Source organism: Engystomops pustulosus, chromosome 6 (genome assembly GCF_040894005.1).
Source record: "Engystomops pustulosus chromosome 6, aEngPut4.maternal, whole genome shotgun sequence".
Taxonomy (NCBI): Eukaryota; Metazoa; Chordata; class Amphibia; order Anura; family Leptodactylidae; genus Engystomops; species Engystomops pustulosus.
In genome coordinates this window covers 78,556,506-78,571,121 of record NC_092416.1, presented here as the reverse complement: position 1 = coordinate 78,571,121, position 14,616 = coordinate 78,556,506, and the positions used below count along the sequence as shown (strand labels likewise).

Here is a 14,616-nt window from a genome sequence, read left to right as displayed (position 1 = left end):
AAGCATAGTTCAGGGTTCACTGCCAGCCTGAGAGAGACATGAGTCAGTAAAGCTAATGTGCATATCAGAAAAACAGCTGTAATTAAGGTACAGAGCCCCACTGGCAGCAAATTTTGAGGTAATATGGGAAAAGACTTGTAACCCTTTATCAGCAGACATTGTTAGTCAGGGGGGGGGGGGGGGGGGGCAAAATCTGTTGTTTTGATTAGCCACACAATGCACATTGTACTTTTAACATGAAGAAATGAAACAAAAGAAATGTTCATAAGTGCTGGAATCTTTTTAAATTTTTAAAAAAAATTTTTTTTCATGAAAGCAATGGGCAAATTAAACTTTGCAAGAAATACGCGAACTAAATTTACATTGATGCAGATGTTATCCAAATTTTTCTTAGGAAGTGATGAAAGGTGTACAGGTGTACACATGACATCATTTACCAGAGGCAAATGAAATGATGATAAATAATTTAATAATAGATCTTGTGATAGATGGACCTCCCTTACACAAGATGCAGATTCACCATGTGTGGTCAGGGGATGGGGTCCTCCCCAAGGCTTTCCCTGCTGCGTGCACGGTTTACATTTAGCAGCGGAGTTCTATGAAAATGGTGTGTTTTGTCATCCCTTTGGCTCAAATGACCTCCTGCGCAGGTCATGAGCAGAGGTGAGAATATTGGACATCTTCCCTGCTGTCTCCACATGTGACGTGTTCAGCCGATGATTATGCAGACGGTGTAAGTTTGCTGATTCTTGCATTCAATGCCTTTCGGTAGTGCTGAGCTTTGCAGAAATTTCTGACTTTGTTTCGGCTTCAAGATCCTATTAATTTGGTTACAGACAAAGCTATTCACTTCCTTGCACCTGCTGAGAACTGCAAACTTGACTACGCTCTGAAAATAAGAATTTGTGTCTGAAGGGAAAGATGACATCATCTTAGCCCTACAAAAAGGATGATGTACTCACCAGATTCCACAGGTCATGTGGGCCTGTTATATTGGCAATTTGGAGGGGTAATTGGCTAACTAAGGAACTAAGGCTTTGTTTAACCCTTAAAGTGTTACCTTATACATTATTTAATAATGACAACTTATTCAACAAGTTTTCTTATTGGGCTGCTCACCTTTCTCTTTGTGAGTAATAAAGATTAACACAGCTTCCCTGCTGTGAAGATCACTTTGGTGGAGCAGGGGCTGGAAACGGAATTACAAGGCTGTGATAAAGCAGAGAAACGGACAATGTCATGCAGAATCACAGACTGGGATAGAGAGACTGATAAAGAACAAGTGAGCTGTTTTTACCTCACTATTTATTTTCACGTGACTTCTGCATTTTGCACAGACACGAGTTTCTTGTCATATGACCTCCCACTTTAGCAGTTAGTCTGTTGTATTTCTTTTGTAAACAAACAGAGAGTGACACTTTAATTCCTCCCGTCATGTCAACCATTGTCTCCGAGCATATATATACCCATACACACACACTGGTTGCCCAGGATAGTAAATAACTGCTCTTAGCTTACGTGTGAGGCAACCGGTTGTTAATACATGGTCTGTGATACTCTGCCTTATCCCAAGAATGATAATGGCATATTCATAACCCAGTCACCGCCCGAGCTGCAGTCATCTGAGATGATCTAACGGTAGATAGATGATTGCAGCTCTGGATGGACTGGAGTATATGATGACTAGGATAAGACCTCTGTAGCTCTGGGTGTGAATGGAGTACCACAGATGAAATAAGCACAGGAATTGAGAATATACTACCACTTATTACCTTACATATTACCTCAATCAGATTGATACTATAGTCACAGCCAAAGGTGCAGTCATCTGAGATAATATAATGGTAGATAGATGCTAGCAGCTCTGGATGTGACTGGAGTATATAATAGCAGGGATAGGTCTGTACCTCTGGGTGTGACTGGAGTATCACATATGACGTAAACGGCGCAATTGAAAACATATTGTCTAACACATAAGCTGCCTTATACTAAGCATTATAATGCCAAATTAATACTCCAGTCACAGCCAGAGCTGTGGCCTCTGAGATGACCTGATGGCACACAGTGTATTTTGGAAAGGGTAGGGTTTAAATTTTGATTCAAAACCGAGTCTGACGTTCCTTCAGTCACAGTGAGCGGCTGTGCAAAATATACTGATTATAAATGCAACAGTGCAGATTCCTTCAGGGGATATACACACACTGGGGGAGATTTATCATAAGTCTTTTGGTAGCCCATGGCAACCAATCAGAGCTTAAATTTAATTTTCCCACAGCTGTTTATAAAATGAAAGCTGAGCTCTGATTGGTTTCCATGCGCAACTAGAACATTTTTACCTCAGAAACTTAATGATAAATCTCCCCCACTCAGCTTATGTATAAAATATATATATTTATATAATGTACAATTGTTGCCACCCAGGGTCGCAGCTGGATAGTAAAAAGAAGTTATGAAGATTTTCGGGTGCTGGACAAACACCTTCATCTATGTATATATGACCGCCGCTTCTCTCAGCTCTCAGAGCTGCCCAGGTCCGACTCCGTGAAGGATAGCCCAGAGGTAAGGGGGCATCGAAAGCTTGGGCCTTCATCTTAGCAGTCTGTACTTTACAGCTAGGATTACATTTAGTATGGGTTTGCAGGTTTGGATATCTGTCCCTTTTTTTTTTCTTTGACTTTATCTTGAAAAAAAGAATTGTAGTAACTATCGTTTATACTTTTTCCCCCTCTACGATCCACACTTTTGCATGCAAAAATCTGATTCTGGCAAAGACTGTGCAAAGTTAGGCTACATTCATATACTGTATTGTTCTTTGGATATGTTCAGCATATACACCAGGAAAGCTCCTGTGTATACATAAACTGTACTGGCAGACTGAGGCATCCTTTTTGCCTCCGCCTGCCCAGTATAGTTGCCTCCAGCAGGAAACACTGGATGGAATAATGAAGCAGGCATACCTCCTGCTTTCTGCTAGGCTCCACAGTATCCATCCCCGGCCTCCACTGAGCGTATGCTTTGGGAGGTCCCCAGTGATGTAACTGTCCATATACAGTCACAACACTTTGGAGACGCCATAAACATCGGCAGCACCCAGTCACTTACTATTGTCAATGTTCGCTCCTCTTCCTGTGTTCAGGGACTTATCCCATGTATGTATGCACTTAGGTCATGTGCAGAACCTGTTGATATACCACATCCTGTTTTTATATTTAGATCTTTTCATAGGACAATTACTTTTGTAGTTAAATGTCACTGGGTGCCGCTGTTTTGTTGTCACATGCTTGGTGCAGGTAGTAAACACAACCTGGATGATTTAGATGAAGTAGCCGTGACCTTGCTATTCATTTTACATTTATGTACAGGAGGAGTGGACAGGACGATGACAGACGTGTATAATAGGGATAATGGCGAATGATGAGTCTATTTGTACCTCGATTCATTGCTGTATCTAATGGTATCATCTTATGTCTTCTTGAAGCTGGTCACACAGATGCTGATGGCTTACCTATCACGCCTGTCAGCCATCGCAGGGAATAAGATCAACTGTGGACCAGCCCTGACGTGGATGGAGGTAACAAATTGACACTTAAGAAATGATGTTGTTTTTAAAGCTTCTGAATACACAGGTCTCCATTTTTTCTCCACGCATCAGATCGATAATAAAGGGAACCACTTGCTTGTGCATGAAGAATCGTCCATCAATGTTCCTGCCATCGCTGCTGCTCATGTCATCAAACGCTACAACGCCCAAGCTGCCGATGAACTGTCCTTTGAGGTAATTCTATAAGTTGAGGGTTGAGTAGTGTTTATCACAGTCTACACTGTGCCCTAAACTCCCCTCATAGACCCAATTTAGTTTTTTTAGCTAATATTTTTCACTTTTCTTTAGGTTGGTGACATTGTTTCTGTTATTGATATGCCACCAAAAGAACTGACAACATGGTGGAGGGGAAAGCATGGATTCCAGGTAATGAAACCTCTACATCTACATGTTCAATTTCCAGTCATCATCATTTCATAATTTGTTTCCAAAGTTATTTCTAGAATTTTACATAATTGACAAAATACTTGAGACATTACTTATCCTGGAGTGATTCAAGTTATATAATATATACACTCACCGGCCACTTTATTAGGTACACCACTCTAGTAACGGGTTGGACCCCCTTTTGCCTTCAGAACTGCCTCAATTCTTCGTGGCATAGATTCAACAAGGTGCTGGAAGCATTCCTCAGAGATTTTGGTCCATATTGACATGATGGCATCACACAGTTGCCGCAGATTTGTCGGCTGCACATCCATGATGCGAATCTCCCATTCCACCACATCCCAAAGATGCTCTATTGGATTGAGATCTGGTGACTGTGGAGGCCATTTGAGTACAGTGAACTCATTGTCATGTTCAAGAAACCAGTCTGAGATGATTCCAGCTTTATGACATGGCGCATTATCCTGCTGAAAGTAGCCATCAGATGTTGGGTACATTGTGGTCATAAAGGGATGGACATGGTCAGCAACAATACTCAGGTAGGCTGTGGCGTTGCAACGAAGCTCAATTGGTACCAAGGGGCCCAAAGAGTGCCAAGAAAATATTCCCCACACCATGACACCCCCACCACCAGCCTGAACCGTTGATACAAGGCAGGATGGATCCATGCTTTCATGTTGTTGACGCCAAATTCTGACCCTACCATCCGAATGTCGCATCAGAAATCGAGACTCATCAGACCAGGCAACGTTTTTCCAATCTTCTACTGTCCAATTTCGATGAGCTTGTGCAAATTGTAGCCTCAGTTTCCTGTTCTTAGCTGAAAGGAGTGGCACCCAGTGTGGTCTTCTGCTGCTGTAGCCCATCTGCCTCAAAGTTCGACGTACTGTGCGTTCAGAGATGCTCTTCTGCCTATCTTGGTTGTAACGGGTGGCGATTTGAGTCACTGTTGCCTTTCTATCAGCTCGAAGCAGTCTGCCCATTCTCCTCTGACCTCTGGCATCAACAAGGCATTTCAGCCCACAGAACTGCCGCTCACTGGATGTTTTTTCTTTTTTGGACCATTCTCTGTAAACCCTAGAGATGGTTGTGCGTGAAAATCCCAGTAGATCAGCAGTTTCTGAAATACTCAGACCAGCCCTTCTGGCACCAACAACCATGCCACGTTCAAAGGCACTCAAATCACCTTTCTTCCCCATACTGATGCTCGGTTTGAACTGCAGGAGATTGTCTTGACCATGTCTACATGCCTAAATGCACCGAGTTGCCGCCATGTGATTGGCTGATTAGAAATTAAGTGTTAACGAGCAGTTGGACAGGTGTACCTAATAAAGTGGCGCGTGAGTGTATACTAAGTATTATACTTCATTGCTGAATTCCCTATTCTGCTAGAGAAGTGTACATACATTACACTACTTATCCTGTAATGATCCTGAATTATATTATCTGTATTATACTTTAAAGTTGCACTCACTATTCTTACGGGCCGCAAATAGGTGCATACATTGTGCCTCGCCTTATCGTGATTGTGCATAGTGAAGTCTATTTTTGGGCTCATGGCCCAAAAATATGGTCATGTACATGAGCCCTTATCCTGTAATAATAATATAGCACCAATCTATTCCGCAGTGCTTTACAGATCATGGGGTACATATACGAACAAGACATTACAGAGCAATTACATTGTTAGCTGAAACGATAGGAAATAGGGCCCTGCTCGAAACAGCTTACAGTCTGAGTACTAACCTGAGTAATATTCCTGCATCATTGTGTATATATCTTACATATCTTATCTGCTAGTGATCCAGAGATGCATTCTGTATTCTACTTCACAGCTGCACTCACTATTCTTATGATGAAATGTCTGCATACGTTATATATGTACTGTACAGATCTTGTATGTTGTAGTATAGGGTACTGCTGAACTGGCTATTTTTCTGGTTGTTACTATTAGAAGTTAATAGTTCAGATGTACCTCAACCATTTAGTGGAGCAGCTGCAACTTGGAGGTGGGGTTTAGATTACTTAACCAGGCCTGTTTTATTCATATATATATGTGTGTGTGTATACGTATAACCTTACATGAGTTTTTTCTTTATGCACAGGTTGGTTTTTTCCCCAGTGAATGTGTGGAATTAATAAATGACAAAGTACCCCAGTCCATGACCAACTCTGTCCCAAAACCAGGTGAGAAATGGATGTATTATAAACATGTGGTCTGAATTAACACATGTATGTACCTCCTCTATAACATGTCCATCACTGTCCTGTCTTCGGCCGGTTGGTGCCCTATACTCCTAAGTTTCAGGATGTAGCAGATCTGTCACCGCAAGTCATGTATGTTTGTGGTGTTGTGTGATGTTGTGTGTTGTTACTACAGTTATTACAGTCCTAACAATTTACAAACATCATCTTGCGGTGTGTCCTACATTCAGCCCATGTGACATGTGTAATATAGCAGATATTGATCCACATTACACTAGATGGGTATTAGATTTAGGCAAATATAGGGAATAACATACTGTTCCTACTTATTCAGTTACAAAGAAGTGATTGTATTTGACAGAGGGAGAAGAAAGGGAGCTCAAACCCTGTGACGTTTAGTCCACATCTGGATTGGAGTCTCCATTCATCTCTGCAATGAACTATGGAAGAAAGCCCATAACTAAAGTCCAATGGATCCCCAGTGGGGTATTTTGAGCTCTGTTGATGGCATTACAGAGAATGGGGCTTTTTCTAAAGCAACAGAGAAATGCAAGTCCCAACATTGCTGTGAACTTTATAGATATAATAGTAGCCTTGAAAAAATGGCAAATACCCTCCAAACCACCCCCTCTAAAAATGGGACCAAATGCCTTCTGCTCCTTGTTGGAATGTGTAAAGCTTGGGAGAAAGAGTGTGGCTTATTGGTGGGGGCTTGTTGTAAGATGCAGCAGAAATGCCATTTATTTGTTTTTTTGTCAGATGAAGACTGACACAGAAAACTGTACAACAGTATTATGATGTCAGAGAAACATTTCTGGTTAGGCTGTGTTCCCACATTGTTGGTGGGTAGCAGCCTCACATTTATCTGCTGAGATTTTCCATTAGATTGCAGTGTTGCAGGATGTGAACCCATTTATAATATAGTGACCAAAAACATATGTGCAATCCCACATATGTGCAATACGTACATGGGCAGATCAGCCTTGCTTCTTAAAAGGCTGTATACATTATGCCACAGATGTGACAATAATTGGATTAATGGTTCATGCACAGAATTTTGGATAAGGAGTAAGGGAGAAGGCGGCACTGGGAGACAATGAGCTGTGACAGCTAATCCACGGGCAAGTGAATCCCTACCTACAGTGCAAAAGAAATTTGCATAGTAGTTAAAATGTGAATTTCAGGTTGAAGAGCGTATTTGCAATGTGCTAACTAGTCCATATTCTTAATTTAATAGGGTTTAAGGGGGGTAAAAAATAGTGTTCTATCCTTTACTGTCATGGCTGCCATCTGTTTCCCTGGGCCACTTTAACTTCTGACACTTGGCCCATTTGGGAGCCCTCGTGAACAGTTGGTGGCCAGGAAGCTGAAACCAGGCACCAGTGCAAGTTAAATACACTGTATACCCTTCTTTTGCTTGCCCTCGCCTCTCATGGAATTTTCCAGAATTTCCCTAGCACAAGATTGAATGGCTGGGAATGACCCAATCAAGTAGCCAATCAATACCTGCAACAATGACCTGCCTCAGCCTGCGATTGGCTCGTTGGTCATTCCCAGCTATTTTCTGCTATTAGCTGAGGACTGCACAATAATGGAGGGCCAGCTGCAGGGGATTAATGAAGCCAAATGGTGTAATTTCCCATATATAAAAATTGTCAGAAACTAAAGAGCAGTAAATACAACCTTCCCCTTTATAGTAGATGAAAGATTTGCAGTGATCAAGGGTAACAGTAGGGGTGGGGTTGATGGGGTAGCTTTATATAGCAAGTGGCAGCCGAGGAGGACACTGCTAAATGTAGGGAAATGTGCAATGGAAGCCCCAAAGGCAGATGACGGAAGAGAAAATGGCAGACACCGGACTGTGTGACTACTAGTAAAATACAAATCCTGGCCACATGTTGTGCAATCTCTTCTACTAAGATGTATTGACATCAGCAGTGTCCTTTGTGCTTCCCTTGGACACTTGTACGTTCACATTGCAGCTATACATCTGGGTGACATATAAGGGGGCAGCACAGGTATCCATGTGATTATAGGACGCAGAGGCTGCCGGCTACCTTTTGCTTGTTTATGCTGATGCCGACCTCAGCAGTAGTTTGTTCATAGCCCTGGCATGTGTCGTGTTCTCATCCAGTCTTGTTCCATCTCATTGTACTAACATAGGAGCAATGGAGCAGGTTGTGTTCTGCTCCAGCCCTTGCTCGAAGGACATATTTGTGGTGTCTTTGTTTTGTAGATTTGCGTCTGACCAGTGTCGTCCACGTCCATCTGTGTTGTCTGTAGAGCAATGTTTCTCTTGGGGCTTGTTTCATGTCTTTATATTAACCTTGGTAAATGAACTGGTTCTAAGGGTAAACTACAATAGGAAAGAGTAAAGTTCTGCTTTGCTTGTTTGCTTTTTAATCCTTTGTTGTGATCTGTTCCCTCCAGTCTCCCCTGCACACGGAATGAGGCCGGCGTCCTGGAGCTACTTCCCCCCCTGTACGGTTCCATGTCTTCTCTCTCTCCCCTTCCCTTTATTTCTATAATGCATGTGCTACAGAATACAGGGTAAGGTCTGCTGCAGGCTACTACACATAGAGGGGGCATTAAGAGGTAGGATTGAGAACTGGGATTTATTTTGTGTAATTTCCCATTACATCCAGAATCCAGAACTGTTGCAGTTTCTGTTAGTGCTGTGTAGATTGTTCCTCATAGCTTTATAGACGCTGCCAGGCATTGATGCAGCAGTACCATTACCCAGCAGCATTGTACATCAGGTTAAGGCTCATATCTGACATTCTGCAGAGGTGAATACACCATCACTCACATATATGTAAGGATTATCATCCAGACATCACTAGTCAGATCATCTGATAAAGTTCCCACGTTGATGATAACTATTATTCGGGGTCACGCATGACCAGGTTGTCCCAAACACATCATTTTGATGTTCTCAGTCTGTTTCTCTGCTATTATCCATTTTCATTGTCCTTCATAATTTTGTGTTACTTCTCGCTTCCCCAAACAATTGCAGATTTGGAAATGGATAGTGTAAGGCCAGGGCCAGCATGCGTTTCTGAGGTACCCAGCCCCTACAAGCTCAGCTCAGGTATAACTTTCATGTATTTTCATGTATTTCTACAACCAGCTCCTGTGTCAGAGAGTCCTGAGGGGTTCCTCTAGCGCTAGAAATATCATTTATGCCTCTCGCTAAATCGGGTGTAATAGTAAAAAACCATTGCACCCAGCTGTCTTCTCCCATCTTTAGAAGTCCTAAAGTGTAACTAATGATATTAACCTTCCCAATGTGGCCTGGTGGGTAGGAGTCAGGGGATCCCGTCAAGGCTGCCCACTTCCTATGGACAACACATGGCCAAGCATGCAAGTGTATTAGCGAGTTGACAGGATTTCTGTCAGCTGGGGATGCATTCATCAGATTTGATGGTACATCACACTGGATTTGATGGATTGTACATTTGGAGAACTAGAGTGACCTATACCCTACAGGACTCTGGGCAGGGACTGAATTTCTAACACAGGTATAGTCTAGATCTAGAACTTTCTACTAACAAGTAGCCAAGGACAGCAGGTCCCTGGCCAGCTGCTACATGTATGTGGGCTTTGCGCTGTCCTTTCTTGTGGTTGGTATAATAAAGATGTCTGTCTATTCCCTATTTGTGTTCTGCTCTGGAATTGTCTCATACATGTAATGTAGAGTATAGAGCCATGAGCCGAGCTGGTGTCTGAATTATTCATAAAATTAGGTCACACGATTCATTCCTGTCGTCAGTAGTTCTAGTAATTAATGGGTTGTGTTCCTTCTAATGATTATCGGTTTAGTGATCACTATATCTGTTATACTGGTTCAGAAGTGGAATTTGTATCTTAACTCTTCTGGATACTCTGAATAAACTTGAGATCTTTGTCTACAGCACCAAAGCTGTACTATCCAGGGATAGAGAGAGGATAGACAGGAGAGACAAGACGACCCTGTTAGAAGAACAGAGAGCGTAATGGGAACCTTGTCCTTTGACCTTGTAGGTTTAATTCAGGATGTATTTGGGTAATTTAAGGGATACATTGATTGGCTTAAAAGCTACAAGTACTATACATTAGTACTAGGAAAGTCTGGTATCTTGTGCCAGAACAATACACAGGAGGCACTGACTCATTTGAGCCCCTGTCTTCACTCCATAAAACATTGATGATACAGTGGTCCTCTGTGTTATTTCCATGCTAGAAGAGTGGGTGGGGTGTGCAGGGAGAACAGTGCCAGACAAGACTAGGGTGGGGGTGGTTCCAGACATTGCACCTGGTGAAAAAAGACTAAAGAAAGGCAGGAGCCTGAGACAGAGGTGTGCCTGGAGGAGAGCTGAGGAGGAGCATTTACCTGAGTGGAGAAACAGGAAAATGCTGTGCAAGTGATCGCAGCCGCTGTGCAGGGATACGGGGACAGGGTCCAGGAGCTCTTATGAGTAGTAGAGTTTAGTGTAAGTTCCTCGGTTATTGACGGGTCTGCGAAGAGTGGTCCTGTAAGTGAATGACTGGACAAAGCCAATGGTGAATGTCTGCTGTACACCTGTGAGAATCGGCTCACAAAGAACCAGGTAAGAACGCAATCCCATATGTATGATGATGATCTCCAGGAACTTTTCCCTTTCTTCTTGTCTTTGTTGAAAATAAATAGAACTCGCTAAGCGGCTGGGGATGTGAGCAGACAAGGGGGATTTGTTTTTTTAATGATCTGGATCTTGTGTACTTGCCAAAAGCTGGTTCTGCTTCACGCTCCAGCATATGTATATGTGCTATACATAGATTAGGGCCATAATATCTGGTGCAAGCTTATACCTAGGAGGGAGGAGCCATCATGACTCCTTTAAGACAATGTTTGTGTCCAGTGTCCATCTAAATTTTTCCTTTAATCCATTGCATTTGAAAGCTGTTGAGTTTGGTGGATAGAAGTGTCACTTTTAGAGTCCAGGTGGTGTATACAGTGACTGGACTTGGAGAGATGTGGGCAATGCCATCCTAGGGAGACCTAGGTTCATGACCTTGGTTCTTCCAGGTATAAATCTATTCCTGTATCTCACTTTCAGTGAAGCCACTGTGTGTAATTGTGGCTGTGGAAAGTGCCCTCAATACTACACCATACTATTGCTCTGTGACACCTGAATCTAAATGAGATTATTGTACAGAGGGAGTTTCTGTGTTTCCAGACACTGGGCAAGATTCCAGAAGTATAGTGGAAGGAGACCGTGCCAGCTCCTGCCAAGCTTCTATCATGGCAGCTGTTGGCAAAGATATTGGAGGGACATCAACACAATCCCAGAACATGTTCTGTCATAATGTTGTGTATGAATGTTTCCTGTGTGCAGCAGATTTATTTTTTTTAAGGGTTAAATAAAGAGATTTTGTTTGGATCCAAACCAATAATTATTTCTACATTCACATTGCATTAGCAGAATGTCTCAGGCAGAATGTCTATGGGATAGAGAAGTGAGCTTCAGCCACTGTGTTTTGTAAGCGGCTACCTAATCTTTATGGTCAGGTGACGGGCAGGAGTATATACATAAGCACCAAGGACGAGAGCATTAAGCCTAATTACACATTCTGCAGAAAACAACCCACAGAGATTAACAAGGAGATAACGTCATAGGCCCAGGAGGAGGATGCAGATGTCATGCGGAGTACTGAGGGCACTTACCTGATCATGTTAAAAAAGAACTATCTAAACGCCCAAATCTGCAGCTTTAGATAACTAAATAGATCTGCACTACACATAGGAATAGGGCTGTGACCTTCAATTGGAAGCTTCAGGCGACTGGCTCATTAATCCGGGTATATTATATACGTTGTTTACAGTTTTTTTTTTTTTTTTGTAGTATAGGTAGTAACATATTTTAACATATTCAAATCCCATATATGCTGTGAAGAATCTGGCTATTAATTATTGAGAGATGAGAGATCTGTTCCTCCCTGAGCGCCTGTCTATGTCATGGCACTACAATAAGTGTTAATGACTTGGTTGTGTTGGTCTCTTCATTATAGTAATTGGTAGTGACATGCTCTGGTTGCCTCCTCTTCTCTGTGAATTGTACACTAGTTGAGATTTGGGTCATGAATGTAAAGCTCTGAATGGCGGGTTGTCCTCCTCCATGTGTGGCTCCTCCTGTGTGTGCCCATCAGAGATGTCCCTGATTGAGAAGCACGGGAGACTCTGCTCTGGAATCATTGACTCATTATGAAGTGTTCCATAATGGGGGTTGTTGTCCATTCATCTGCACAATGTCTGTCTATGTCTGTAGCAGTTGAGGACAATTGTGTGTATTTTTTTTTTAAACTAAAGTGGATTTCATACTTTGTGTGCAGTGTCCCGGAAACACGGCAAGCTCATCACATTCCTCAGGACCTTCATGAAGTCCAGACCCAGCAAACAGAAGCTGAAGCAGCGAGGGATCCTAAGGGAACGTGTGTTCGGCTGCGACCTTGGAGAGCATCTGCTGAACTCTGGCCAGGATGGTAAGGGCTTCAGTCCCATGTTTAGGGCATTATGGAAATCTGTGAAGGAGGGGGTATACACATTCAGGCCCCCTCCACTCTACTGTACAAGATACACGATGAACAGGTTGGGTTGGAATGTTGTGAGTTTAGGCATCAGGACAGCACTCGTTTTACCAGCTCATACCTACAAAACCTATACATTCAGTCACAGTTCAGTAGAATCTACAAGAAAAGAATAGATCTGGTACAGTATGTATAGTGCTGCCGTTTTCTTAATATGTGACTGGACTGGAATTATATTCCTACATTATATGGCCATGTACATACATGGTGTATGGATCAGAGATCTCTTGGTGATGGTTCCTCAAGCTTTGTGAGCAGGAGTTTGAAAGCATTTGGTTGTCTTTGTAGCAGAATCTTGAAAACGAAGGACTGTGTCTATTTCATTGTATACGATTCCACAATACATGTTAAGCTTTTTACATGGCTTTTGTTGGTTTTATTGCTGCAGCCATCTGGATGTATTTCTTTATTACTGTATATCTTATGGACTATAAAAAAGATCCACTTGGTAAACTTTGAGGAAATAGTTCAGCGGTTGCAGAGGTGATGTAAAGAGGTTAAGTCTTTAGATACAGTGCAAAAAATGTATGTAAGATGAGCTAGAAGCCTAGTATCAGACAAGAGGAGGGGGAGGGGCAGCATTCTCCATGCAAGGGACAGTGGAGTAAGGATAATCAGGTAATGGAATTCCGCACACCCCGAGGTGTTGGCAGCTGATTCACTAAGTGGATTCAGAATAAGTCACACAATAAATAGTCACTTTAATTACAAATAATAAAGACTGGTTAGATTTAATGAACTTCTCTGTCTGAGAGACCTTTGTATATGATTTAGTATTATTCACCCCTCATAGATGGATAGGACATGGTGATAGTGGTAGCTGTCAGGTTTTCTGAGATTTTTTATTACTAGAACTATGAAAGAAGAGTGATAAGCCGTGAACACATAGAGCTGCACATGTATGGTGTAATTATAGGGCAGAGCACCCTGGGACAGGGTGTGACCCCTGGGAAGAATCGCTGGATGCTTTCAGTAGGAACATGCAGTAAACCTGAAACCAGGTGTGGGAGTTACACCTGGAAGAAGAGAGTCTCCTCCTGTCACCAGCATTGTCAGGCTAGAGATGGATTCTCTCCCGTACTACAGCATTCCTAGGGTAATAGCAATGAGGGTTTGTTTACCACGCTGGAGCCCAGCTGCTGACACTAGGAGGGGGCAGGTCTATCCTTAGGGGGGTTATAGGAAAGGTTCAGGCATGTTATGTGCACTGTCACCTGTGGATGGCAGCCATAAAAGTTCATAAAGTCACAGCTGGGGCTGGAATATACAGATAGAGAATGTTCTCAGAATGTCTTATGTAGTCAAGAAATGTAGGCATCTGTAGATGAGGTGGTTATTCATATTTGAAAATGCGAATGTCAGGAAAGCTTATACAGTACTTGTATTTAGTGTATATTATTATATACATATATAAGTGTACAGGCGGTCCCCTACTTAAGAACACTCGACTTACATACGACCCCTAGTTACAAACGGACCTCTGGATATTGGTAATTTATTGTACTTTATTCCTAGGCTACAATGATCAGCTGTAACAGTTATCAAATGTGTCTGTAATGAAGCTTTAGTGTTAATCCTGGTTCTTATGACAATCCAACATTTTTAAAATCCATTTGTCACAGAGACCAAAAAAGTTCTGGCTGGGATTACAGTGATAATATATACAGTTCCGACTTACATACAAATTCTACTTAAGAACAAACCTACAGACCCTAACTTGTATGTAACCTGGGGACTGCCTGTATATATTAAGTGTATATAATTACAAAATTTGCATCCAGACTCCATACTACCTAAATTACTACATTTTAGCAGCT

General features: G+C 42.2%; 1 protein-coding gene across 9 annotated transcripts in view; it reads left to right on the top strand.

The window, feature by feature from the left end:
• ARHGAP32 (Rho GTPase activating protein 32) overlaps positions 1 to 14,616 on the top strand; it is a 160,173-nt gene that overhangs the window by 133,025 nt on the left and 12,532 nt on the right. For 5 of the 9 annotated variants that reach the window (XM_072156700.1, XM_072156701.1, XM_072156696.1 and 2 more), the window contains 8 exons: positions 2,422 to 2,559; positions 3,479 to 3,571; positions 3,653 to 3,775; positions 3,890 to 3,967; positions 6,094 to 6,175; positions 8,624 to 8,674; positions 9,210 to 9,284; positions 12,545 to 12,694. In XM_072156700.1, coding sequence (XP_072012801.1) covers positions 2,422 to 2,559; positions 3,479 to 3,571; positions 3,653 to 3,775; positions 3,890 to 3,967; positions 6,094 to 6,175; positions 8,624 to 8,674; positions 9,210 to 9,284; positions 12,545 to 12,694 — 790 coding nt within the window. The other 4 variants (XM_072156698.1, XM_072156702.1, XM_072156697.1 and 1 more) reach the window with 3 other exon arrangements.